This window comes from Calypte anna, chromosome 6, assembly GCF_003957555.1.
Source record: "Calypte anna isolate BGI_N300 chromosome 6, bCalAnn1_v1.p, whole genome shotgun sequence".
NCBI lineage: Eukaryota > Metazoa > Chordata > Aves > Apodiformes > Trochilidae > Calypte > Calypte anna.
This window is the reverse complement of record NC_044252.1, coordinates 22,760,523-22,785,999: the sequence shown is the minus strand read 5'-3', so window position 1 is coordinate 22,785,999 and position 25,477 is coordinate 22,760,523. Positions and strand designations below refer to the sequence as shown.

The window sequence follows — 25,477 nt, the reverse complement described above, 5'->3', positions numbered from 1 at the left end:
GCACAGGCAGCATCTTCATCCAGGGAAAAAAAAACAGATGGACAGCCCTGTGGTGAGAACCTGCACCCCTGTGTGGCAGATAAAGTTCTCCCCAGCATGACGATGAAAGCGTCACAGCATCATCGAGAAATGGCTGCTCTCTGCTTGTTCCTGAGTTGATGCAGTCGGTGCCTGCAACTGCCTTTTAACTGAGAGATTGAGGGTTCTGCAAGAGGTATAAGTCTTTTAAGCATCTGGAGTGTGACTCAATCCTTTCCTCTGACAGTCTTGGTGTATAACCCAGTAAGAAAGATGGGACCCCAAAGGAGGATTTGTTGCCCTCCACCACAGTGCTCTGTTGGAGAAGCCTGGTGCATCTAAGGTGAGAGGACACACCCTGAAGCAGATAGTGATAGAAAAGGAAGCCTGGATGGAGATAGCTGGAGGTCAGTGTTAGTAACATGGTGAGCCAGGCTTATCTCTCTTTGCTCTCTGCATTCACCTAAAGACAGCAAGACTGAGGGCATGGGTCTCCCTCAGGGTAAGAACTGAGGGCACTATTCCTCCTGGCCACATGTCACCAGCACACCTTCAGGGAAGAGCTCAGTTCTTGTCCAATGGTGGCAGCCAGCTGGAGGGCCTGCTCCCCCTTGTTCTGTGTTCACAAAGGACATCACTGGAGGACCATATCTCTTCTATGGCCCCTGCAGCACAGATGTTATGGCCCCTGCAGCAACAGGTAGCTGTGAGGCTGCTCAGAACTAGGGGTAGCCCTGACCCTGCTGGGGAGCTCCTCCCTTGCTACACAGCACCTGTGATTGGGCTCTGTCCTTGAGGGAAGCAGGATGCCTCTGTCCTGGAAAGACTCTTGCTCACCCTCAGTCCTGGGGGAGCATTTGTGGAGTTGGTCAATCAGTTGCTATCAGAGTAATTAAGTCTTTGCAGCAGAGCCCCTATTAGAAAGATCACAGGGTCAGAGCCCACAGAGGGGCTCTCAAAGCCATAATACAATGTAAAATCCAGCCTGGTCCTTTCTGCTGTATCCTTCATACCCAGGTCTTTTCCTTGCCTGCTGCTCACTTCTCATCTCTAGAGCTTAACACCATGAGACAGCAGCAAAGCATTGCAGAGTTCCAGAAACGCAGGAGATTTCTGGAGCCAGCCCTTGCAAAGAACTAATTCAGGTCAGAGGACAGTTTCTGAAACAGCACCTTGCCCTCACCCAGTCTTCTTTGTCCTCCACCGCTCCAGCCCTTCTGCATCATTATCACCATAATAAAATTCTCAGCTTTATTACCAGCTGAGCAAGCAAGAATGCCAGTGGAGGCTGTGCAAGGAATAAAGGACAGGTCAGGCTGCTTATCTTTAAGGGACAGGAACAAAGCAATGCTGGAGGGTATTTATCTGAGGTTCAGAATATAGCTGCACATTAGCTGCACAGTCACATCTGCCTTTTGTTCCCTCTGTAGTTACAGACAAATTCTGTGTGTTTACATTTCCTGACAGCTGAGCTGGGGAGATATTTGGAGGTTGGTTTTTGCTTTATGCACCAGTGCCCTGGACTTAACTCTGCAGGTGCTGCCTCTCCCCCTCCATCTCTGCCTGTGCACCCCCAGGTTGTTCTGTGCTGTTTTCCTAGGGGCTGCTGATGAGATGTACTGCCCCAGCCATGGCCTGAGTCCCCTCCCCAACCTCTGAAATGTGTCCCTTGCTTTGCCTGCTTGCAGGACTGCCCTCCCCAGGGCTGTGTCACACTATGTTGAGCAGCCTTGACAGGGCATCATCCCTGAGGTTATTGCAGTGGCAGGGTCAAGGGAAGAGACTGTCCTGGCCTGCAGGGCTGGCAGAGAAGCCTGTGACTGTCACACCACATCCCTGGGGCAGATTGCCACAACATTGCATGAGAAGGCAGAAATGGGAAGGCAGCAGGACAGCATGCTGCCACTAGGGTCACCCAGACAGAAGTTTGCCCATGCTCCTCGCACACCCTGCTGTCTTCCCCTGTGCCCCTCCAAAGGCTCATCTCGGGCAGAACATAGGCATCTTCCAAATGGTCACACCAGCTCTGCAGGCACCTTTGCTGTGTTTACATGGGAGGTGGGTGCATCCTCACGTCTTTCACTTGCTATTGTGTAAATCACACATAAAAAAATTTATCTTCCTGTGTGAAGGCAAAGAAAGAGGCTATTTTTAACACCTGAGAGTGCAGGCAGGATGGAGTTGAGATGTGGGTATCCTGGGGCCAAGCTGTCAGAGCTGTGAGGCGAATTTTGTGAGGTAACAAGGGAGCACTTGTCCATGGGAGACCTTGTTCTCTCCACCATGAGCATTTCTACAAAAAATATGTACTGAACACAGCAGGCACCTGAGGGTGAGACCCCGAAGTGCCCCATTGCTGCCCCAGCGGCAGAGTTTGGCAGATGCAATCCGACACCACGCTCTTTGCAGTGGACCCGAGGTGCTGCTAGGGACCAAACTGGCTGTGGGCTAGAAACTGAAGTGTATTCCCGAAGCAAAGCAGCAGCAAAGAAGACAATACAGCTCAATTTGATCCATGTAACTCTTTCTTTTTAATATATTAACTTGTGCTGTACAGTAGAAGAGGAAAGAGTGGGAGCAAACGATTTGCTGGTTCCAGGAACTACTCTGGGACCACTGCGAGGGCAGTAAGTTCTGGTGATGATAACCTTGCCATGGCACTGACAAGCAACACACACACACACACACACACACACACACACGTGGAGTCTCCGGCTCTTGCAAAAGCGATCATTGGCAATTTAAGGCATTGAAGGAAACCTATGGTTGCAAATCCTATATCAAATTTGGCACACATTGTAACGGAGCGGAGACGAGGATACTTTGTGAGCTGGTGTTCAGGAGTCCTGCAGCTTCCCAGCACCAGCTGGGGCATGATTCTAATAATGTGAACGTGGGGCTCTCATGTGATGACTGTGCAGCCAAACAACGGGACTCACAGACCCTGAAATTTCAGAGCCAGTGGTGTGCTGTGCCCTGTGGTGTGGTGGTGCCTTGACCTCAAATGCACCAGTTTCCTGCCCTATGCCTTCTGCTAGGAAACCCTGTGCATCTGGCTGGACTAACACTGCAGAAAACCAGAGCTGTCAGGACAAAAAGATAAACAAAACAAAACCAAAAGAAGAACAATCCTTACAGTTTAAAACTTAAGTGGCTCATAGACCAGACATCAGGTGTGGTCCAGTATGGATATTTCTGTGCTTCTGGGATTAAAAATGCACGTCTACATCTTAAGGAGTGGGCAACAGTTTAGCTTTATGTGGATTTGGATAGTGAGTGAGGGTCTGTAGCCTTGAAACTGGGTGTAACAAATGTGTAAAGTTTTGTTTCCCTCCACCCCTGTCCCTGGAGAGCCAGCTGAGAATCCATCCCAGCCAGCTTCCCCTCGAGCACTGCAGGAACAGGAAGGGAGGGATGGTGAGTGCTATATGAGTCCACTGTGCCACCACATCAATGACCAACATGCACCTACCTACCTGCCCACACCTCCACCCCATTTAAAAGGGAGCAATGTGCCAAGCTCGGCCTCTGCATGGCCAGACCCTTGAGGAAGCTGGCTGCAGGTTGGTGTCCCTCATGGGTTATGTGATTCCAAGGGGACTTTCAGCATGGGTTCATACCATGGCTTCATCATTCAAAGGCCAAGTGGAGACTGTTCCCTCTCAAATGCAAAATGGGCAGGGTTACATTTTTGCATTTGCAAAGATTCCTTCATGCAGGTTTAATCTCCCCCTTTTCTTGGTAGAGGTTATGGTCCCCTCAATCATCTCAGCCCGGCTGGATGATATTTTAGAGGTCACTTTAAAAACCTCTCCTTGTTCCTCATCTTTGAAGGACAGACTGGAAGAACTAAAGCCTCTTGGCTGGAAGGAATAAGTGGGGTTGGGGAGGGGATTGAGCGCTGAAAGGCCGCTGCTTCCTGTGCTGAAGAGGGTCTCCTCTCCCTCCAGCAGCTTCCTGCAAGCAGATCACAAGGAAAGAGGTTAGTTTGGGGACAGCTCAATTGCAAAGCCTGAGGGCATGCTGTGACCCACAAGCAAGTCACTCCAGGCCATCACCCCAGCCTGCAGTGGACACGAGGCTCAGGTCCACACTGCACCATGAAGCTGATTCAGAATCATAGTCATTGATCAAGCATTTTGGGGGCATCTGCAATATGGGGTACATGAGACCAGCTCCCTCCAGAAACCCCAAGAAAATAAAACCCTGAACCAGAGGGGCTCTGCGTTTTGCATCTACTTTAACTTTGCAAGAAAAACAAGTTTCTAACTCCAGCTGGCCCCATTGTAAACCACTGCTTCTGGGACAGCTGGGGGCATGACATGGAGCTGTAGCTGTGCTCTGGGCAGGAGCAGACCAGGTCCAGGCAGGGGAGAGGAGCTACACAATGATATTGCTCCTTGACTTGTACCCAAATAATTTCTTGAAAATACTCCAGCCTGTCAGGGTTGGGGGTTAGGTTGGGAGGCAGTTGGGTGGAGAGGGGACAGAGCAGCCTTACCTGTAGGCAGCTATCTCAATATCGAGGGCCATCTTGACATTAAGCAGGTCTTGGTACTCCCTCAAGTGCCGAGCCATCTCGTTTTTGGTGTTTCGCAGGTCATCCTCCAGCTGCCCAATGGTGTCCTGCAAAGGCAAGAGCACCTAAGGATGTGCTCCCACAGGTTTTCCGCTTTGCCTATTGACAGGGAAGCTGCAATGGGCAGCTGGACCACAGTGATACATCTCAACAGGAACTTGGGAGAAGAAATTTCGCACTAATAGGGATAGAGAAGTGAGCAGAGCACCAGGCATGGGTTGTGAATGTGCAGTGGGGGGAAGTTTGAAACATTGATGGATTTATATGTATCTGTAGCAGGGTCTGTAAGATGGGGTGGTGGGCAAACAGTGCATGATGGTGGAGTTCCTAGTCCTGTGAGGTATAAGTGAGGCTGCTGGGAAAGTAAGGGCTTGGCTTAAACACTGTCCAAGCGGGATCAGTGGCTCAGCAGGACAAATGAGAACACTTAGCACTGCAGGAGCCAACCAGCTACAGTGAGTACCTAAAGGGCTGGAACACATGTCCAGGGTGTCTGAAGGAAAGTTGGTGCCACAGAGACAGAAGGGAAGAGCTGGCTGCAGGAAGGGGGTGCTTACAGAGTCAGGATCCTGCACCATGAGGGCCAAGGTGCTTCGCTGGACTATGACAGCCTTCTAGCATCCTTCCCCTCTGCTTCACCCTGCCATGGCTCTTACAGCCAGCTCTCCCTGCAATGGGGAGGAGTCCCTGAACAGACTTCCTTTCTAGCAGAGCAGACTGATTTTTCTCTTTTTTTTTTTTTTTTCCAGAAAAAAAGCAGCCCAGTTTTCTCCCACATGCATCCAGGTATCTTGGCAGCAGCTTGAAGGCTCTGATAGGGGTATTCCCAGATCAAGATGGTTTCCCATGGCCAGCTGCCCCACTGTGCCACGATAGAAATGTGAGTTGGAGCAGGAGTGAGTAAGCAGTTTGCACTGATGTGCAGCCCTGCATGCAAAGCCCTGCAGTGGTTACTGCCAAGGTCTGCTCTCCCACAGCTGGGCCTTTGCAAATGCTTCCAGCTCCTCCGCTCCAGCTAACAAGCTTCATTCTGCCACATCATCCTGTCTGTGTTCCCCCTCCTGACCCCTCCATAACCTGTCTTGTGCATGGTGCAGAGACAGCCATGAGCCACAGAGCTGCCCAAGGAGCAGATAGCTGCAATGAGCCCAATCTGAGCAGAGACCCTTGGAGAAGCAGGGCCAGCTCATCCTGAACGTTGCACAGGGCATCTCCCAGTGAAGTTAGCTGGACACAGCCCACCTCATGGAACATTCATGAGCCATCTTTGGGGTCTGCCTTGACCTGTGCTGCCCTCACCATCTCCTGCAGCAAAAGAGCACCATGGAGCTGTGCCTCTGAAGTGGGCCTGGGTAATGGGAAGGGGTTCAAGGAAACCACTGGGACATCAGCTGAAAAGCCCCAGAATGCTTGAGGATGCTACTGCAGTAGAGATCAAAATCTTATCTAAAAGTCTGTCTCTGATGCAGCCAGACTGCTGCTACACTGAGCCATGACAGGAGGGAGGGTCTTGGGTTGACCTAACCCCAGGAAAGCTCTTCTCTCAGTGCTCTGACACTCCATGCCTACAGCCCCCTTCCCTCTGCTTGTAATCTGCATCAACAAAATGCTCTCTTGCACACTCTGGCTATACCAACTGGTTGAAAAAATGCCCCTGCCCACATCATTGCAAACCTGTCCACTAATGGAAAACTTTCACATACTGATTCAGACTTGACTGGGTAGCCTACAAATATAAAAACAGGTCCCTGTTCCAGCAGTCTATAGGAACATTTTAAGAGCTCAAACCACAGGACTATCCTCTTTTAAGCCAAACTTCCACCCTTTCCCATTGGTTTCAGACAGGGAAATTATTTGGCTCCTACATGCCTATTGTTTGAATGGCTCCTAAGTATTACCACACTTAAAGCAGATCCTGAGGATCACATAGGAAAATGCTGCTGTGCTGTAGCTAAAGCAATTTCAAGCAGTGATTTTTAATCTAGTTGTTTTTTTTTTCTGCCTTTTTTTTTTTTACAATTGATAGGTTGTTCCCAGAATCCCTCTTTCTACATAGCATCAAGGCTATTTAAGAAGATTTCTGTGTGTAATCCTTTCATCCAAGAGGAATTATTGTATACTGCCCATTTCCACATTTGTTGAAGAAGACCTAAACTATTCAGGATGATTGCAAGCAGCTTGGAGATACAGGCATTCTAGAGAGCCTGGCAAAATTTGGCCTTGAAAATGACAAGGCATTACTTGGGTGTGACAAAGAATAACAATATTCTTGAGGTATGATGTAAGGCAGTGCTTTTGTCTTGATTTAGAAACCACAGATCATTTAATAGCTATAATAGAACAATCTCAGGACTTATTTTATTATAAATCATTAATGTCTCCCTGTAGCGAGAAAATATGGTAGTACTGTGTCGATGGAATGAGAGATATGGAGAGCTTAGCATCCACCCCACGAGTTTTTCCACAGACATAAGAGATGCTGGGATCTGGCTGCAAATTCAGCCTTAAAGTTTGCAGCGCTCCAATTTCTGCCGTGCAGGTGCCAAGAACCAGGCCACAGGGCAGGGGGCCAAGTCTGGGCAGACAGCTTCAATGAATTAACCACAGTGACAGGGAGTGTGAGGGTCATTCTGGAGCTGACCCTTAAGGGATGGGGCAGGGGTTGGGTGTTGCTCCAAACTGTGCTGCTATATGCAGGAAGAGCTTTGTCCCCTGCAGGAAGGGGGTTGAATGGAGCTGAAGGGAGTGTCCTGGCCCTGCCTCTCCCCTCAAAACCTGCTCCCTGTGGCTCTGCCTATAGATAAAGGGGAAAGGAATCCCCCTCTGGGCCAAGACAGAGAGGCCGTGTGCTGGGCGGGGGAAGGCTGCAGGGATGCTTGGCACTGTGCAGTGCTGCAGGGACACTGCCGCTGTGGCGGGTGAGCGCTGCACAAGGCACAGGGGGTGATGCTGATCAAGTGCTGGTGGCTGGAGGGGGATGATGCATGCAGCACAGCAGAGCACGGGAGAAAGGGGCTGCTGAGCGCTGCTCAGTGCGGGAGGGGGCACCGCATCGGACCGGGATGCCCAGCGCTGCACAGTGCTGGGGGAGGGGCTGCTGCAGAGGATGGAGCTGCGCTGCAGTATTTTGCACGCAGTGGAGATGCTCAACGATGCACAACACCGGGGGGGGGGAAGGGTTGCAGGGTCGAAGGAGCCTATGGTGTACAGTGCCGGGGGTATTGCATGGGATGAAGATGCCTGGTGCTACACAGCACTGGAAGAGCTTTCTGGGATTGAAGTGCTGAGAGTTGGGGCCGGTTGCAAGGAAGGAGGATGTTCGGTGTCGCGAAGCTGCCCGGCGCTGCCCGGTGACAGAAAACCTGCACGGGGAGGACGCGGAGAAGGTTCCCGGCGCCACCCGGCTCACCTGCAGGCCGGCGGCCTCGGCGCTGTGCCGCTCCTCCATCTCCTGCAGCTGCCTCTCCAGGGACTGGTGGGCGCCGCGCAGGCTCTCCATCTCCGCCAGGCGGGCCTGGAGCTGTCGGCGGCACTCGCCGGCCTCCCGGCGGCTGGCACGGACGGCCTCCTGGCTGCGGGCTGCCCGCTCGTGGAGGCGGGCGCAGCGGGCGCGGTACCAGTCCTCGGCTGCCTGCAGGTTGCGGGCCGCCAGCGCCTCGTACTGGGCCCGCAGCTCCCGCAAAGCCGCCGCCAGGTCCGGCCGCCCCGCCGGAACCGGGGCCATGGGGGCGGCGGCGCGGAGCTCGGCGCTCAGCCGGGCCAACTCCTCGGCGTGAGCGCTGCGCTGGGCCGCCAGCTCCTCCAGCAGGGCCGCCGCCCGCCGCTCCAGGTCTGCGCGGGCGCGGGCGGCCCCCTCAGCTGCCTGCTGCCGGGACCGCAGCTCCTGCTCCGCCTCGGCGCGGCCCCGCGCCTCCTCCTCGCAGCGCGCCCGCAGCCGCTGCGTCTCCTCTGCCAGGCGCGCCCGCTCCAGCGCCGCCTGCGCCCGCTCTCCATGCGCCTCCTCCAGCCGGGCGCGCAGGGCGCGCAGCTCCCCGCCCAGCATCTGACCTAGCCGGCGTGGCTCGTCCGACCGCTGCCGCAGCGCCGCCAGCTCCGCCGCCAGCTCCCGGTTCCGTTCCTCCAGCGCTCGCACCCGCTCTATGTAGCCGGCGAAGCGCTCGTTCAGGCCCTGCAGCTGCTCCTTCTCGCTAGCTCGCGCCCGCCGCGGCTCGACGCTGCGCTCCCGCCCCGGTCCCAGCTCCATTCCCGGGCGCGCCCGCCGGCCCGCCGGCCCCTCGGAGCGCCGCGGGGCCTCGGCGAAGAGGTGGCGGTAGGAGGTGGCCAGAGCCGCAGGCTCCGGGCTGTAGCTCATGGCGGCGGAGCGTGACCGGCGGTGGCGGCGGCGCTTATGTACGGCGGGGCGGGCCCTGCGCGGTGCGGAGCGGGGCGCGGTGTGGAGCGGGGGGGGCTCTGCGGCGGGGAGGGGGAGCGGTTCGGTTCCGTGCCGTGCGCGGTTCGGTGCGCGGGGCGCCCTCAGGTCCTCTGCGGTATGAGGCGGCGGGAGCTGTCCGTGCACCGCGGTGCTGAAGAGCTGCGGCGGCGGGCGAGGCGCAGGCGGGGACCGACACCCTCTGGATGGACGGACACACGGATACTCAAGGAATACACAAACATAAAGCAAATGGAAAACGTGACAGACGCACAAAGAGACAGACGGACGCACCGGCACGGGGACGGCCGCGTTCGCAGTAGGACGCACGCGTGCACGTGCTAGGAGCCGGACAGACAAAAGGACAAACAGAAGTGCGGAGAGACACGCAGATGTACGCGCAGGCGAGGAGAGGCAAAGCCACTGAGGGAAGCAGGCAGAAGCGGGCAGCTGGAGCGACAGAGGCAGACAGACACAAAGGGACAAAGGGACAGGCAGACATGCAGACACACAGATACATCTCGCTCCTGCTGGCCTATCCCAGCTGTCCCTGCTGATGCTCAAAGGAGCCCATGCTGTGCGCCTGTGGCTGGGATGAAGGTGTTCTGCGGGGTTGGTCACAGCCCCTCTCCTCCAGCAGGGACCTATGGCAGTGTGGGATCTCCACAGGGTGGGGAAGGGGGGAAGCTGGCGTGCGGGGGAAGCAGAGGTGGTGACATACCTGGAAGAGTGGGTCCCCAGGACTTAGGATCAGCATTGGTCAGCAATAGGATCAGCAATGCCACAGAGGACACACAGGGGAGGATTGTAGCTCCAGGTTGTTTGCCAGGAACTCAAAGAGCTACTTTTGTTTCTGTCCAGTCAACACAAGTAGGCTGAGCCTTCCCACTGGCAGGGGTTTGCTGGGAGTATCCAGGGCTAGCAGACCTGATACAGAGGGGACATAGACCTCACCTCCAGGCCAAACACATTTCCCAGGAACATGGCATCTTGTGACAGGACCTGCCATGAGACCAGTGAGAACTGACTGGTCTCTGCAAACAGCAACTCAAAATGAGGCTGTGAGATGGAAGAACAGCTTAAAATAGCTCTTATCCAGGTGTGAGAAACACAGTGAAATGTGCAACCAGATCCTGCCTTCTGCTATATATCTCTGTGCCACTGAGCCCTTCACTGGTACCCAGTTCCTCTACAAAATTTGTCCCCATTTTTCCTCACAGGTGACCAGAGGACAGAATGAGTGAGATCCAGCAGGCCAGTGGAGAGGATAAACAAGCCAGTGTTGGCACTGAAGAGAGACATGAATTCCAAAAGAGCTGTCATTCTTTCAAAGGGACCAGCCAAATGGGGTTAGATGGTGCTGGGATTCACTTCTCCTTGGGATCAGAAGTTAATAACAGTAGTTCTGAAGTAGGCCCTGCAAGCATGGCAGCAGTCCTAGCTGGATTGCATGGGAGCCCACACCCCTGCACCTATGCTTAGAAGGGACTGCCTGGGACAGAAACCCCATGGGGAACATTGTTTTCCCTTGGGAGGGAGGTGAGTGTGGCTGTGTTAGGATTTCCACAGCCTACTCCAGCAAAGGAAATGCAAGGGTCCCTGCAGGGACTGCTGATATCCATGGGTAAAGACCCTGGGATTGAATCCCATTGCCTACCAGTGCGTTAAGGTGTTCTGGATTCTTCCAGAAGGGAAGGAGACTGCATGAAACAGGTGGAACATGAGCCAGCTGCTGATGTGACAGCTGAGACATTGTAGCTGAATGAGCAAAGAGTTTGAGTCAATAAGTGGGAGTAAGCACTGCTGTCCTGCATAGCAAGGATGTGGCTCCAGCTTGATGGAGGATTGCTTCTTACAGAGGAGCAAAAGGTAGCCAAGACTTTGGCATCCATCTCAGCTTGAGCTGCCAGTTCTGGGGTTGGTCCCATGTTCTAGGCAGCTGTAGCAGGATCTCCATCCAGGTGGCTGCTGCCCAAATGCAGTTCCCTGGCAAGCCCTTACCCAGCTCTCAGGGGTTGACTTGGCCAACAGGGCTCTACAGCTCTCACAGGGAGAGCTGCAGTGTGGCCTCATCATGGAGTAGTAGAAGCCATGTCCCAGCAGAGTGGAAGGAAGCCCTTGAAAGACCCAGACCTAAATCCCCCACATTCTACTATTTCCTTCCCCCTCACCTTCACTTTGCCAGAGGCTGGAGACAAGCTAAACACCAGTGTGCCAGATCTGAAATGAGATGGTGTAGAGAAGACAAATCAGGTGCCTTGAGTTGCCAAAGAGTGGGTGTGAGTCCACCTGTGCCTGATTAGGACAGGCCCCTATTGGGCATGAGCAAGGCCAGGGGGCCAATAAAGGTGGAACACACACCCACAGAAAAAACCTCAGCTCACTCTGGTGCGAGGCATGGAGAGGCCAGCAGCTCGTCGAGCCTCTGGAGCAAGAAAGGCTCTTCCCGCTACACTTCTACCCTGGAAGCGCTGTGTGGTGGCTGGAGTCCTGGAAGAGACCAGCAGCTCGTCGAGCATCAGGAGCAAGAATGGCTCCTCCCGCTACATATGGTGGAGAATGCGGGCAGCATACAGACATCTAAAGAAGCAGTGTGAGAAGCTGGCAACATACAGAACATTATCCCTGATTTGAAAAAAATGCCTGGGCTAACACTCTCCCTGAAAGGTATCAAGCTCTTTGGATTGGAAACCCCTGAACAGAGGGAAGCCAAGATAAGGATTCTCTCTTTGGAAACCCCTGAGCAGAGCAGAAGGAAGCCAGGAGGATGGAATCCCATGGTATGGAATCCCACGGAGGAACCAGAAGAAAAAAAATTAATTAAAGTAAAGTATAAATTAAAGTATGGAATCCCACGGAGGAACCAGAAACCCATGAGGAACCAGAAATCTCTTTGGAAACCCCTGAGCAAAGGGAAGCCAAGATAAGGATTCTCTCTTTGGAAGCCCCTGAGCAGAGGGAAGCCAAGAGAAGAGCAGATACAGGAGGGAGAAAGAACAGAGACTTTGTGAAAAAGTGCCTGGGCTGACATTGAACGGTTGCCTAAGCTAGGGTTAAATCCCGTAAGTCGTAAGTGTATTTTTGTGTAAAAAAATTTTGTGTGTAAAAATCCTGTATGTCTATGTCTAAATCCTGTATAAATCCTGTATAAGTGTGTTCTGTACTGCCCCTCAGTGCCCCCTCGATGCTCTTAGTTGAGTGTCCCGCCGGGCCCGAAGAAATGTTTAAGTGTAAATGTTTGTAAAAATCATGTTAAATCGTGTTAAATGTTTGTAAAATGTTTGTATTCTGTAATCAGTGTTAAAAAAAAAAAAAAAAAAAAAGGGGGAAATGTAGAGAAGACAAACCAGGTGCCTTGAGTTGCCAAAGAGTGGGTGTGAGTCCACCTGTGCCTGATTAGGACAGGCCCCTATTGGGCATGAGCAAGGCCAGGGGGCCAATAAAGGTGGAACACACACCCACAGAAAAAACCTCAGCTCACTGTGGTGCGAGGCATGGAGAGGCCAGCAGCTCATCGAGCCTCTGGAGCAAGAAAGGCTCTTCCCACTACGCTTCTACCCTGGAAGCGCTGTGTGGTGGCTGGAGTCCTGGAAGAGACCAGCAGCTCGTCGAGCATCAGGAGCAAAAATGGCTCCTCCCGCTACAAGATGGCAAGCTGAAAGTGCACACAAACTGAAGCCAGGGTTGTGCCTGGGCTGCATTCAGCCTCAGAAAACCTTGTGTTGAGATCCAAACACATGGCCACAGGGAGATGTTTATTAGGCTAGAAAACAGGAAACAAAACAAAACAAAAAACAAACCCCAAACCCCAAACAAACACAAAATACCCCAAAAAACCCACAATCCAAACAAGCAAAAAACAAACAAAGAAAATACTCCTAAAACCCAACCCAAACCAGTCCAATAATTAAGAACTGTGCTACAGAAAGCTCAGGACCTCTCCAAACCTCCCAGTTGCTTCAAAAATCAGCGCTTGTGGCAGGAGGAGGAGTCCTTAAAACTCCTTGATCCTCTGTGCAGAGCAGCTGCCTGCTGGTGGGGCTCGTTAAACAGTTTAACTCCTGAGCTGCAAATCTGCCTGGGTTTGTGATTCAGAGAAAAAAGGCATCCTCTGAGCTGTGCACACAGTAGTGGGACACACATCATCTGATCTATTTCCAGTACAGTCCATTAAACTAATGGTCTGGGTAGGTGCTTTGGCACTCAGCTCCACTGTGGCAGACTTGTGAGGGAAGTGCTTCCTGGTGTTGGGAAAAAAGCAGATCCAAATGTTCCCTGTGAGGCTGCTGCCAGATCTCTCATGGCACAAGTGGGCTGACCCACCCCTCTGCAGGCAGAGGTCTGCAAGTAAAGGCAGCAAAATCACAGAGAAAATATATATGTGATAAACACATAAGAAGGATATGTTTACTGAGTTGTGCACAAACAAAAGCACTAACAAAAATAGGAAAATGTCTATAGTGGGTTCCTTTCACTCAAGGGTTTGTTTCTGACAGTGGTAGATTTATGCTTCTCTGATATAGCTTCTCTGGTTCTGTCTGCAGGTCTGGGGCTCCATGGGCAGCAGTCACATCCCTGTGTCTGCTGGCCCTTATCTAATCAGTGCAAGTTCATATCCTGGATGCCACCATGCTCTGTAATCCAGTTTGATAATCCACTGCATGAAAAATCATCATCTTTGTCTGCACTTCAGAGTTATTGTCAGCTAATTTAATTCCATGACCCTTGCTAGTAGGACACAGTGGAAGAGCTGAGACAATGGTTTCTTCCCACCCACCTCCCTGTTCAGGATTTTGTAGACCTCAATCTCTTTCCTAGGCTGAAAGATGTTCACCTATTTAATTTTGCCGCAGGCTTTTACCCAACCTTGCTGGCCTCAGTGCATCTCCTGGGAAACATACCATCATTTTGGTTGGAAAAGACCTTTAGGATCATGAAGCCCAGCCATAAGCCTAGTACCAAACCGTGTCCTTAAGCACCATATCTACATGGCTTTTAAATACCTCCATGGCCAGTGACTCCCCCACTTTCCTGGGCAGTCTGTTCCAGTGCTTGTTGGATGTGTGCTGAAAAGATGCACAGACATACAAACACTCCAGGATGGGCCTCACCACCAGGATGTATGAAAATGAGCTCCCAAGTACAGGTGGATGCATCTCCAAGTGAAACCTCTCTCTTGGGTGCCTGTTGTGGGTGATGTAAGATGTCCCAAGGCATTGAGAGGTGGGCAATGGCACTGTGCCATGGTATCTGCACCAAAAATGGGCTTTGCTTTAGCCAGACTTGAAGGCACATGTTAAAGGCTGGTGCCACTGGGTGCTTCCTCTTGGCAATGTGACAGAACGAGGCCCACAGGGGCTGGAGAGCCACGGTGGGCCGAGTGTGCCCAAGCTGGCAAAACCCTGCCAGACAGCAACTGCCTGTGCCTTGGACACGCAGGCAGTGCCTTATTACACATAGCAGACAGGGAAAGCTAAGGAAAGAATCCATGTCTAGAACAACTACTGCCAAAAGAGAGGAGGCATTCCCAGCCACCAGCCACCACTGAGGTGTGGGAGATCAGACCAGACATGGCCGCCAGAGGTTTGGCAGAGCTGTGTGGGCCCAAGATAAACTGGGGCAGAGGATGGCTGCCATCAGTCACCCTTATGCTGGCTGGGACCACCCGGAGTTGCTCAGGACCCTGCTGGGGCTGTGGCCTTTTCCAGACCTCCACGGGTCAGGAAAAACAAGCAGAGAGAGGGAGGCTCCTTTTGCCAGGGAGGTTTTTTACTGATCCAGCATGGTACAACGGGGAATGAACAAATGGGTAAGTTTTTGCTCCGGGTAACAATTCCCAGAGCCTTTCCATCGTGCCACTGTGCCCGCGGGTGTGATGGGCGTAGGGCAGTGACCTTTGCTGGGGGTGGGCAGGTGGGACCTCCTCCTCCTGCCACCCGTGTCCCCCAGACCCTGCCCATCAGTCTCCATGCCACCCACAGCCACCCCCGGCGCCTCCTTGCCACCACTCTGGCGGCGGATGGGTGCTCTCCAGCCCCTCAGCCCGTGCTGCAGACACACTCCCCACAAAACCAGTAACGAATTGCGTTGTTTTAACCAAAGCTCTGATTCCTTCAGCCTTCGTGGCACTCAGGGACACAGAGGCCAGCTGACAGAATTGTGAAGGCTCAGGCAGGCCGGGAGTTCAGGACTGGGTTTGCAACCCCAGAGATTTTTGCTGGGGCAATGCCAGGTACCGGGGGAAAGTGGGGGTGTCGGTCCGAGGGTGTCCGTACGCCTGTCCCGCGGGTTGGCACATTGCCGCCGCTCCCTGCCGCCGCCCCTCTGCGGCTGAGCGCCGGGCTCGCACCCTCTCCCCGGTCCCTGCTGCCGGGGAGGGGCGGGGCTCGGGCCGCGCCTGCGCAGTGCCCTCGCCCGTTCGCTGCGGCAGTTGTGCGGGGCAGTTCTTCCGAGCGCGGCAGGAGGTGAGAGCGGCCCGGGCGCGCGGGGGCAGTGCGCGCGCGCCGGGGGCCGTTGGGAGGGTTGGGAAGCGCCCCCTCCCCTTCCCGCTCCCCTCAGGCGCACACCCCGGGGGAAGCGGGGAGGGAGCGAGGGAAAGGGGCGAAGAGGGAGGGGGTGGGGGGTGTCTGTCCGTCCGCCGGGGCTGAGGAGGGGAGGGGCGGTAGAGTGGAGTCTGGGTGCCCCCCGACGGTACTTCCCCTTCTGCCGGTGTTGGGACCACCTCGGAGGCAGCGCCCGCCGGCTCCGCGCTTCCCCGGGACACAGCCGGTCCCCTTCCCTGACCGGGCGCTGCGCCCCGGGAGCCCCTGTTGCCGTCCCGTCCTAAGCAGGGCGGCTCCCAGATTACCTCAGACCATCTGGTAGGGTCCACGCTCTCCCGTCCCGGTGGGGTGAACCTCCGAGACTTTCCCTTCCCTTCCGCGCCCCCGAGTAGGGCCCCGATCTGTTCCCGCTGGGTGGCCGGCGGGCTGCGCCCCGAAGCTGGTCCCCTCCCTGGAGCAGGGTGGCCGTTCGCCTTCCTTCTGCCTTCAGCCCTCCGAGGTGCAGCGTGAGGTGGAAGGAGCACTCAGGAAAGTGCTTTTGAGGTTTGGGGCCAGCACCCGGCGTGTTCGTTTCCGCCTTCCGCCCCACGTGGACCGGAGGGTCCCAGCGGCACCTTCCAGCTCGCAGCTTCTGCCCGGGGGTAGCCGTCAGCCCGGCTGGGTAGAGGGGTAGAGGCGAAGCTCTTCCCTGAGGAAAGTCTGATCCCGGTGCCAGGCAGGACGCTTCCCGGACAGCCTTGAACGAGGGCGAGGGTTCCTTGTCACTGCTTGATTTTGTAGGAGTCGCTTTTGGCAACCCCGCTATATCGGGCTTGAGCCGATAACCTAGAAGACAGGAGCGAAGCACTTCACAAATAAATAATAATAATACTACTAATAATAAAAAGACAGCGCAAAGCTGCTTTGCTATTTTTTTTTGTGTCAAAAATAATGTTGCAAAATGCTTGGTGGAAACAAACCTACCCTGGTTCCTGATAGACTGGATGACTTATTAGGGCAATACTGTGTCTTGTAGCACAGGCAGTTTTAAAAATTCTTGGAACCGCTGTGATTATGAAACCCTTGAGTTTATTCCCTTGCTAGTGTTTCTAAAGGCTGCCAAGCTGAATGCTTCTCTGACGTGGTCTTGAGAACATTTCTCCCAAGGCATAATCACTTATGCTGTCAAAGTTGGGTGTCTTTTTTTACTCTAAGATTTAGCATTTGAACATCAAAGATTGCAAAATGCTCTTGAAGTAGTCACTTAGAAACATGTCCCTCTTACCTATCCAAATTGTCCTCTTGTGTCAGTTGAGAATAATGTCACTGTCAATACAATACAATGTATTGATCCCTATACCCATTTTTCACCAGTGTAGAAACTGAAAATATGAAGATTTTCAGGTTCTGTGTGGTTTTATTGCAAACCAGGAAACAAAACAAAACGACAAAAGCCCCCAAAACATTTTCAGAACTGCATGTTGATCTTTGGTTCATGGACTGAATTTGTATTTGTGGCAGTGAGGAAAACCCATGGTGTTTTACTTGCAAACTGATCAGCTTATTGCTGGAAGTCTGTCACAGTCCTTGTCAGCCTCTGTCAACCTAAACATATTTTAGAGTAGAACTGCTATTTAAAATAATCTATTGCCATTAGTCCGGAGTCCAAAAGATCATTCAGGAACTTGCTGGTTTGGTTAACAGCAGCTGGAGTTTGTTCAGGCATAGACGTAGTTTCATTATATAGTACAATACAACCTTTACTCTGCAGAGCGTCATTCAAACAAATTGTATGGCAAAATGCACCATGGAATTACATTTAAAATGCTCCATTGAATTAAGTACAATTGCAGAGATAAATGGGGAGAAAAATTGTAAGAATGGGAGAAATGCTTTCAGCTGAGGTTTGAAATTAACAGCCTAGTAGTATATTTGCATTGGTAGCATTAGTGTTATATGCTGTTTCTAGGATATATGCTAGCAGAAATCAGATGAAAGCTGAAATTTTCCCAGGCAAATTTCCAGTTTATAGGCAGTTTTTAATAATAATAAATACCCCTCGGATTGTTACGTTTTGTTCCTAGTATAGCTTGAATTGAAAATTAGTAGACCCTTCCTAAAATCACTAGGAATATTTATCCTAGACTTTTTTTCTTTCAACTTCCAGCGAAATGTTTGTTGAAACAGAATCTGTAGTGTGGTGTTTACTGGTAAACACTGTGGTGTTAAACTGTGGTGTAAAAGGAGAGTTTTTTTCCTTTAGAAACAGACAAGTTTATTATTATTGTTTATTATTATTACTGTTTCAATTGCAAGCTATTGAAATAAAATGTTTAACTGATTCTTATTGAAGAACCACTTGGGTTTATTTTCTCACATCAGACCCATTATCTGCAGTTCAGCTTAATAAAGTAATGCTTCAGTTAAAAAGTGATAGACAGGTGGTTAGCTTGCAGTGTGAGCTGTGATCTGGGCATGACCCTGGGCTGACTGCTGAGTAGGCTTGTGGTACTCCAGGGCAAACCAAGATGAACTGCACCCTTCGAATCCTACAGAAATAGTAGATACTGACTCAAAGGAGATGCAGCAAGGTGGACTGTCTGCAGTTCTACCCTGAAAATCTTGGCAAGAGACATGGGGCAGGGTCATGAGTTGCACTCAGTGAATCCATTCTTTTGTAGGAATTTGAAATTAGGGAATGCTGTGAGATCTGGGCCATTCAGTACTATGAAACTGCTGTTGCTCAGACAACCACTGCTGAAGATGCTTACAGAGGTCTGTAATGACCCGAAGTAACATTACCACACAGAAGCTGCTTGGCCTAGGGAAGGTGAATTAATGGTCTTCAGCCAAGCTGCAGTGGAAAGTTGTCATAGGAACTGGCTTGCTGTTTGGTAGGGCTGTGCCTTGTCTTCACTTATTTAAAAGAACACCTCAGTGACTAATTGGTTCAGGATAAGAAATACTCACATGCTGTTCAGCATAAACCCATGAAGAGGGCAAGGCACTTCTGCTCTGCCCCAAGGGAAACTGAGGACAGTGCTGTGCTTCAGCAGAGGACAGCCTGAGTGGTTTACCTTGGGACGAGTTCGCAGTGCCTGCTCTGTGCCGTGTCCTTGCCTCAGGGTGGCTCACGAGCACTGGGTGTCCTGATATAAAACAGCTGTGGCTTTTTTAGCAGTGAGAATAATAGGACAGAAAACTGAACAGAATGTGCCTGGGAGTGGAAGCCCTTTCTTGCTCTTTGGGATGTGTTTGGGATGAAGTATGTTACCAAGTCAGTGCGTGAGTATTCTTTACTTATTGTCTGTACTCCATCTACTTTTAAAATTTTATTTATAGTGTCAGAAGCATAAATACCATTTGAAATGGCCACGATCTTAGTCTTCCAAAGCTGACTGTTCTGTGCTGAAGTTTATCTTGTTGAGTATCTCCAAAGTGCACAATCATATAAATATTTCCTATTGTAAAATGTCTCATTTGTGCTACTAGGGAAATTATTATTATGTGTCATGGTTATGATACTCAGAGCAGTGTTTTGCTATTTAAGCATTGTGACTCCTCAACTGGAATGGTTCCTAAAACCTTGGACTGTGTACTCTGCATAGAGAGCATGTATAACATGAATTTGCTTTCTTAACACAACCAGAGAGAAAATCCAGCATGTACAGTAAATAGAAATTAGCATACAGTAAATAGACCTTAAGCAACATCTGGAAAAAAAAATTGTGGATACTTAGGGCAGCCACTGTAAGCAACTGATAATCTAAACCTGCCTCCATAAGGGTAGTCACTGAATCTCATGTATGTGTTTGCATGGCTAAAAAGGTGTTTGGGAGATCTGCCTGTATGAAGCCATATTAGGAGAAATTATTTTTTTATATGATAATATGAGAACAAGAAAGGAGCCTGAAAAAAACCTCACAGCAATCTGTGTTGAATCTTACTGCTACTTAAATATGTAACAGTGTTTGCACCTTACTGTAAGGTCAAAGCAGTTTTGCTTTTACTTCCCAAACAGTTGGGTTCCTCAGTGGAGGAGTAGTGAATGGCTGTGTGCCAGCTCTCTCAGTCCTATTGCTTCTTCAAGTCTGGTTCAGGGTGGTAGAGGCTAAAATTATTGCTTGCTGGTGACCTTGGCTTATTATCAGCTTGGCATGAATACCTGCTGTTGGATTTACCAGCACAGCCAGCCCTTGTTTGGTAGTTCTGTTAGAGATAAAGCTCTGACTAGACAGGGGAAGTTGGAAACTCCACTTTGATTATCTGCATGCTACCATCTCTTAACATGGAAGCAAGATGACAAGTGGATTCTTACCCTGTGCATCATCCTACCAGCTAAAACTACTTTAAATTCTGCTGAGGTGTGAGCCCATTAAATGTGGAGGGCAGGAGTCACAGCAGAGAGATGCCTATAGAAATGATGCTTGGTTGTGAGCAACCTGTTAGTTCCTCTTTTATATGGGCAAAGATTCTGTAGGTAGATGGAAGAAGAAGGGGAAGCAGACAGAGATGTTCTTTTGAGGTTTGAAAGTGGCTACAAAATGAAGTTAGAAGAAACAGATGTGTAGGAACAATGTACTCTAGTACTGCTTGTGTTGTACCCATCCTGTAGTTTTTCAGTTTCAAAAATTACTGTTCTATTTTCACCACAAGTGATTTATTTAAAAACAAAGGTTCCTTCAAGTTGTTATGCAGTCCATATTTTAGCTTAATATAGTTCACAGCTTAGCTTAATTCTTAGCTAAACTTAGTTCACAGTTTAGCTTAATAGTTCACAGCTCCCAGCTGCCTTCCTGAAGTTTTCAAAGACTTACAATTTTGTATATATGCTTACTACATGATTGTCATTTAACCTTGCTTGGCACGATTGGTTCAGAGAAAAGCATAAATCAGAGATTTCCTGCATGGGTTTCTGTGGGTGGCTCTGAAGTAGAGTGGTTTTCCACTGTTTACTTTAGAACAGGCCTTTGGATTAACTGGCTTTGGCCCAGGCCTTGTAGCTCTCCCTGTTAATGTGGCATAGTACATAAAACACTGAAGATACATTCTTCCTAGATTTTCAGGAAGCAAATTCTCACTGCACCTTCCAGGAAGGTACACTTCACTAAAACACTTTCCAGCTGGTTGGAAAAGACCTTTAAGGTCATTGAGTCCAACCATAACCCAACTCTACCAACCATTAACCTAACTCTGATATCAGTCTGTTAAGCTTAAACCCTGTTCCTAAGCACCACATCTATACACCTTAAATATCTCCAGGGATGGTGATTCAGCCACCTCCCTGGGCAGCCTATTCCAGTGTTTAATTACCCCTTCGGTGAAGTACTTTCTTCTAATATCTAATCTAAACCTTCCCTGATGCAACTTAAGTTTATTTCCTTTTGTCCTGTTGCTTCTAACTAGGGAAAAGAGACCAACCCCCACCTCACTACAGCCTTCTTTCAGGTAGTTGTAGGGAGTGGTCACATATCCCCTCAGGCTCCTCTTCTCTGTATTAAACAGCACCAGTTCCCTCAGACACTCCTCAGGAGGCTTGTTCTCGACCCTTCACCAGCTTTGTTGCCCTTCTCTGGACACGCTCCAGTACCTTGATGTCTTTTTGTAATGAAGGGCCCAAAACTAAACATGATACTGAAGGTGTGGCCTTATCAGTGCCGAGTACAGAGGGACAATCACTTCCCTAGTCCAACTGGCCATGCTGTTTCTTATACAAGCCAGGATGCTGTTGACCTACTTGGCCACCTGGTCACACTGCTGTCTCATATTCAGCTGGGTGTTAACCAGCACCCCCAGGTCCTTTCTGCTGGTCTTTCAGCTTTTCAGCCACCCTCCCCCTGTAGTATTGTATGGGGTTGTTGAGGCCCAAGTGCAGGACCTGGCATTTGGCCTTTTTGAACCTCATACACAGTCAGCCTCAAACCATTGATCCAGCCTGTCCAGATCCTTGTGGAGACCCTTCCTACAGTCACACTGATCAGCACTCCCACCCAACTTAGCATCATCTGCAAACTTACAGAGAATGAATCCCCTCTTCCTGACCACTGAAGACATTGAGACTGGCCCCAACAATGAGCTCCAGGGAACACCACTTGTGACCACCTGCCAGCTGTATTTAACTCCATTCACCACAAGTCTTTGGGCCCAGCCATAATAATCCAGCTAGTGTTTGGGTTGATTCAGTTGGTGATGAGTTGCACATAGGCATGTACAGTGAATAATTATGAACATGGTGCTGGAGAAGAGCATGTAAATGTTCTGCCCTTAGAAGCTTGAAGAGGTACTAAGATTTATGCCAGTGCTTTGTAATCATAACATAGCAATTACCAATAATGACAGCTAAGATTAAGTGCTGGTAAAGGGCATGCTGCTTAGGTAATTTTGGAAGTCAGTAAGTAGAACCATTTACAGTTAAAAATAAATAAAACAGGTTTTTAGATATTTATTACCTCTTCTTTCCCCATTTGAGATACTTTTTATTTTTCTTCCCAAAGGAAGAGGTGAACATGTTAGCAAAGATATTTCAAGTGTTTCTTTCTGATCTTTTCAAGTCTTTTTCTTTGGGTATTACGAAGCAATTCCATTTCCAGACAGTTGAACTCAAAGGAAAGGGCTACAAGATTTGGTTCTGAGTCTGTTGGTTAAATCATGCAATTTCTGATAACCTCCATTCACTGCATTTTCATCTTTTAAGAACAGATACCCATAATGGCTTAATAGTTGTTTCTTTTATGTTGCTTGTCTGGTTCCACTTTTATAACGGTATTCTCCCTGTATGCCTTTAGGTCAGGGTGAGTTCATTGCCTAAAGAAAAAAACTGTTCAGTTGAACATAAGTTGCAGGTGCTGTGAGCACCAGCTAGCTTGAGACTGCCACTGGAAACTGGTCTTCCAGTTCAGTTCCTGTAGCTTTCCCAACAGTGAATACAGGTGGCTGAGTGAAGCTGGAAAGAGGAATTTAACATAGAAGCAAGCCAGACTGGTAAATCATCTGTTAGTTCTGCTGTCTGGAAACTGAGGCAGGAGTCAGATTTCATTTTCCGCTTCATGTTGCAAGCAGTGGGCTGGTGCACTAGAGCAGGTCAGCAAGGCAGTGCCCCTTTTGAGTGCCCAATACAGTGTTTTGGGATGCTGCATTTCCACACTGTTTTTCTTTTTTTAAAAAACAAGTAAAATAAAACATGGTCTAAAGGGAGGCACAAACACCTGAACAGCATCTTTGTGAAGGAAGAAGTGGTCAGGAAGCCTTTTCCATGTGAAATCAAAAGCAGGGTTGCAGCTGACAAGGCTTGGTAGAGCTGTGCTAGGGGAAAATGATAAAAATGTGTATTTGCTACCTAAAGCTGTAAGTGGTTCAAGTAAGTAGACACAAACCCCTGCTTCTCTCTTTTCAGAATGCTTGCTCTACCCAGAAGTGTCACTGCTAAGCAGTGACTAGCATACCATACGATCTTCAGCTAAGTTTTTTTTAGATAATAAGGAATCTAGCCTCTAGAAGGCATTAGCTTGCCTGTACCATTAATTGCTTGGTGATGGCAGACATCCTGAGCAGAACGTGTCTCACATTTGTTCTGGTATTTTAAAGGTATCCTCCTTATAGTGGTGTTGAAATGGGATGATTTTATAGAGAATATGTTAAAAAATGTCAGTGCTGAAATCATCAGATGTGTGTGATATTTTATGTGCAATTCTATACAAATTGGAAAGAGCTGAACTTGCTGTGATCCGAGTGCAGTATCCATTTGTAGCATTCAATCTTTTGGGGACTTTTGCCACTTCCATTTTAGGGAAATAAAACTGCGGCCTTTCTAACAGTTTGGTAAAAACACAATCTAACCTTTCCTATTTTTTTTTTATGTGATAATAGGTTAGGTAAGTTCATAACATCTTGTTTCACATGCATTGTAGCTTCTTTTGCAATATTGCATTGGCAATTTTATGAGCCGAGCCAAAAAACTCTGCTTGCTAAACTTGAGCAATCAGGGGGGAATGGATGATGAAAAACTAACAGTGTTTTACTCATCTACCTCTCATTTTTCTTCACAGACATGTAGTGAGTAGATATTAACAGAGACAGTAATAAAAAGCACTTTCAGTACTCATAAATTGATGTATGCTGTTGGGGTCAAGAACAAATATTGGAGAGGTCAGGAAATGTGGAGGACTGTCTTGCCGTGTTGTGAAGCTCAGAGCCAGGTTGGGATTTTTTTCAATTGCTGTTTTGAAAGCAATTAGAAGGAGGTATTTCTGTGGCTGCACAGAAGGCTCTGTGCTGACTGGGCGTGTGGTCAGCTTTTATTTTTTAGCAGCTGCAGTAGGTCAGGTAACATGCTGAAAAAGAAGTCCTTCTCATTGTATCAGGGTATCAGTGTGTGTCACACTACTCTGAGACAAACGTTTTTTAACAGTGTCTCAGAACTCAGGAGGCTCAAGCTGTTCACTCATCTTCAGCAGGAGCAGAAGACCACACTATTGAATGAATCAAGTCTACACTGAGAGATACATTTGACTTCTACCCGGACAGCAGTCCCCAACCAGAGAGAAAGATCTGCGTCAGGAAAGTTCTGCATTGGGAACACTCAGCTCTGATTTTGGGAAAACAGGGACCTGCTGATGATGCCTGCTTAGTTGTTAATGTTCTGTCACCTTTCAGACTGACAGGTTTCTTCCAGGTCACAGCTGATGGAGTAGGTCTGTCGCTTCATCTGTGTCCCCTCTGAGCACCATCTATGCTGAGACAAGTACAGAGGTAGCACTATGTGTCCTCCTCAGCTCCTGCCAGGGTACAGTCTCCTATGTCAGAGGGATTAATTTAATGAGTTTAAAAACAGGGAGCTGAAGGGACTGTGGGAAGATTACTTTGCTTTCCTCAAGTGACTTGGTAGTTTGTGTTTTGCTTGGATGGGGTAGTAAGAAGTTTCCGAAGCAAAAAAAGTTGATGCAGTTGGAAAACAGTATAATACAGACCTTTTGGTATCATTTGATAAAGCTGAGACAGTTAGTTTATCAAAGAGAAGCCAGACCCTTAGAAAAAGCACAGTCATCATAGATGTTCAGTTACTTTGCTGATTAATTTAGTTACATAGGTTGTATTAAAATGCTGTAAAAATTAGCAGTCTTAACAAAAGGGCATGGGAATACTGCAGAGAAAGTATTTGTAAAATTAATTTACCTGTAGAGTTTCCTGCAGTGTGGTGCCTCAGTACTACAGGTATCTCAAGATTAAATGAGATCTGAGGACTGAAAATACCTAGGTAGTGACACTATTGTGCCTTAAGGGCAGACTTGTAATTTCATTTGTAATCAGTTACACTATAATTGCTATGTTTGCCTCTGATTAAAAAAAAAAGAAATGGTCAGAAAAGAATTGTGCTCTGTATGCAGAGGGGAACTGTACACTGTAAAAGCTCTTCAGAACACCTACAGACCTCACCTTCCCTGTTTTTTCATCTTTGTGTTTGATGAGTTTTACTAGGTCAGGTCTGTGTAGCTTCCTTCCCATGGGCAAGGAGTGGCTGTGTGGGGCTGCTTGCTGAGACCAGCGTGCAGGGAGGGTTCTGAGCACTCAGCTGTCTGATCTCTGTGAGGAGTAATAAGTACATGTCCAGCTTCTGGTCTGGGGAGAAAGAGGATTTCTGTATAGCTCAGGTGAGGGGTACCTATGGTTACTGAACTAGGAGAAAGAGAGAAAAGGGGGATTTGTACTTCTGGCTTTTCTGAGCATTTCAGAAGAGTGTTAGAGCCAGTGCAGGAGTGAATTTGATGAGCTGAGCCTGGATGTAAAGGCTCTTGCTGTTCTGATAACTGAGAATCATTTTACATTTTACTATGATTTCTATAAGTATCTTCACAATGCACTTTATAGCTGAATAGTTCCATTATTTTATCTTTTTTGCATTTTGTGTACAAACAGCAAGTTGAAAACTCCCTGAGTCTTGCTGGGTATTATGGC

At 49.4% G+C, this 25,477-nt stretch overlaps 3 protein-coding genes across 8 annotated transcripts in view; 2 read left to right on the top strand and 1 right to left on the bottom strand.

The window, feature by feature from the left end:
• The window catches only part of PCGF6 (polycomb group ring finger 6), a 38,178-nt gene extending 32,675 nt beyond the window's left edge, over positions 1-5,503 (top strand). The window contains exon 11 of the transcript XR_003987704.1: positions 5,347-5,503. The gene's annotated coding sequence lies outside the window, so the exon portion shown is untranslated. The remainder of the gene's footprint in view (positions 1-5,346) is intronic.
• On the bottom strand, positions 2,570-8,948 carry INA (internexin neuronal intermediate filament protein alpha). Its single transcript, XM_030452902.1, has 4 exons — positions 8,869-8,948; positions 8,007-8,811; positions 4,520-4,644; positions 2,570-3,975 (listed from the first exon to the last, which is right to left on the bottom strand). The coding sequence occupies exons 1-4, from the start codon at positions 8,946-8,948 to the stop codon at positions 3,702-3,704; spliced, it is 1,284 nt and encodes a 427-aa protein (XP_030308762.1). The 3' UTR covers positions 2,570-3,701.
• Positions 8,949-15,382: 6,434 nt separating this feature from the next.
• Positions 15,383-25,477, top strand: part of NT5C2 (5'-nucleotidase, cytosolic II) — a 62,784-nt gene continuing 52,689 nt past the window's right edge. For 2 of the 6 annotated variants that reach the window (XM_030452897.1, XM_030452896.1), the window contains exon 1: positions 15,675-15,865. Coding sequence is in view for 3 of the 6 variants with exons in the window: in XM_030452894.1 (XP_030308754.1) it covers positions 18,787-18,811 (25 nt within the window). In the remaining 3 variants the exon portion in view is untranslated. Of the gene's footprint in view, positions 15,470-15,674; positions 15,866-18,494; positions 18,812-25,477 lie in introns of those variants that run through there. The other 4 variants (XM_030452900.1, XM_030452894.1, XM_030452899.1 and 1 more) reach the window with 4 other exon arrangements.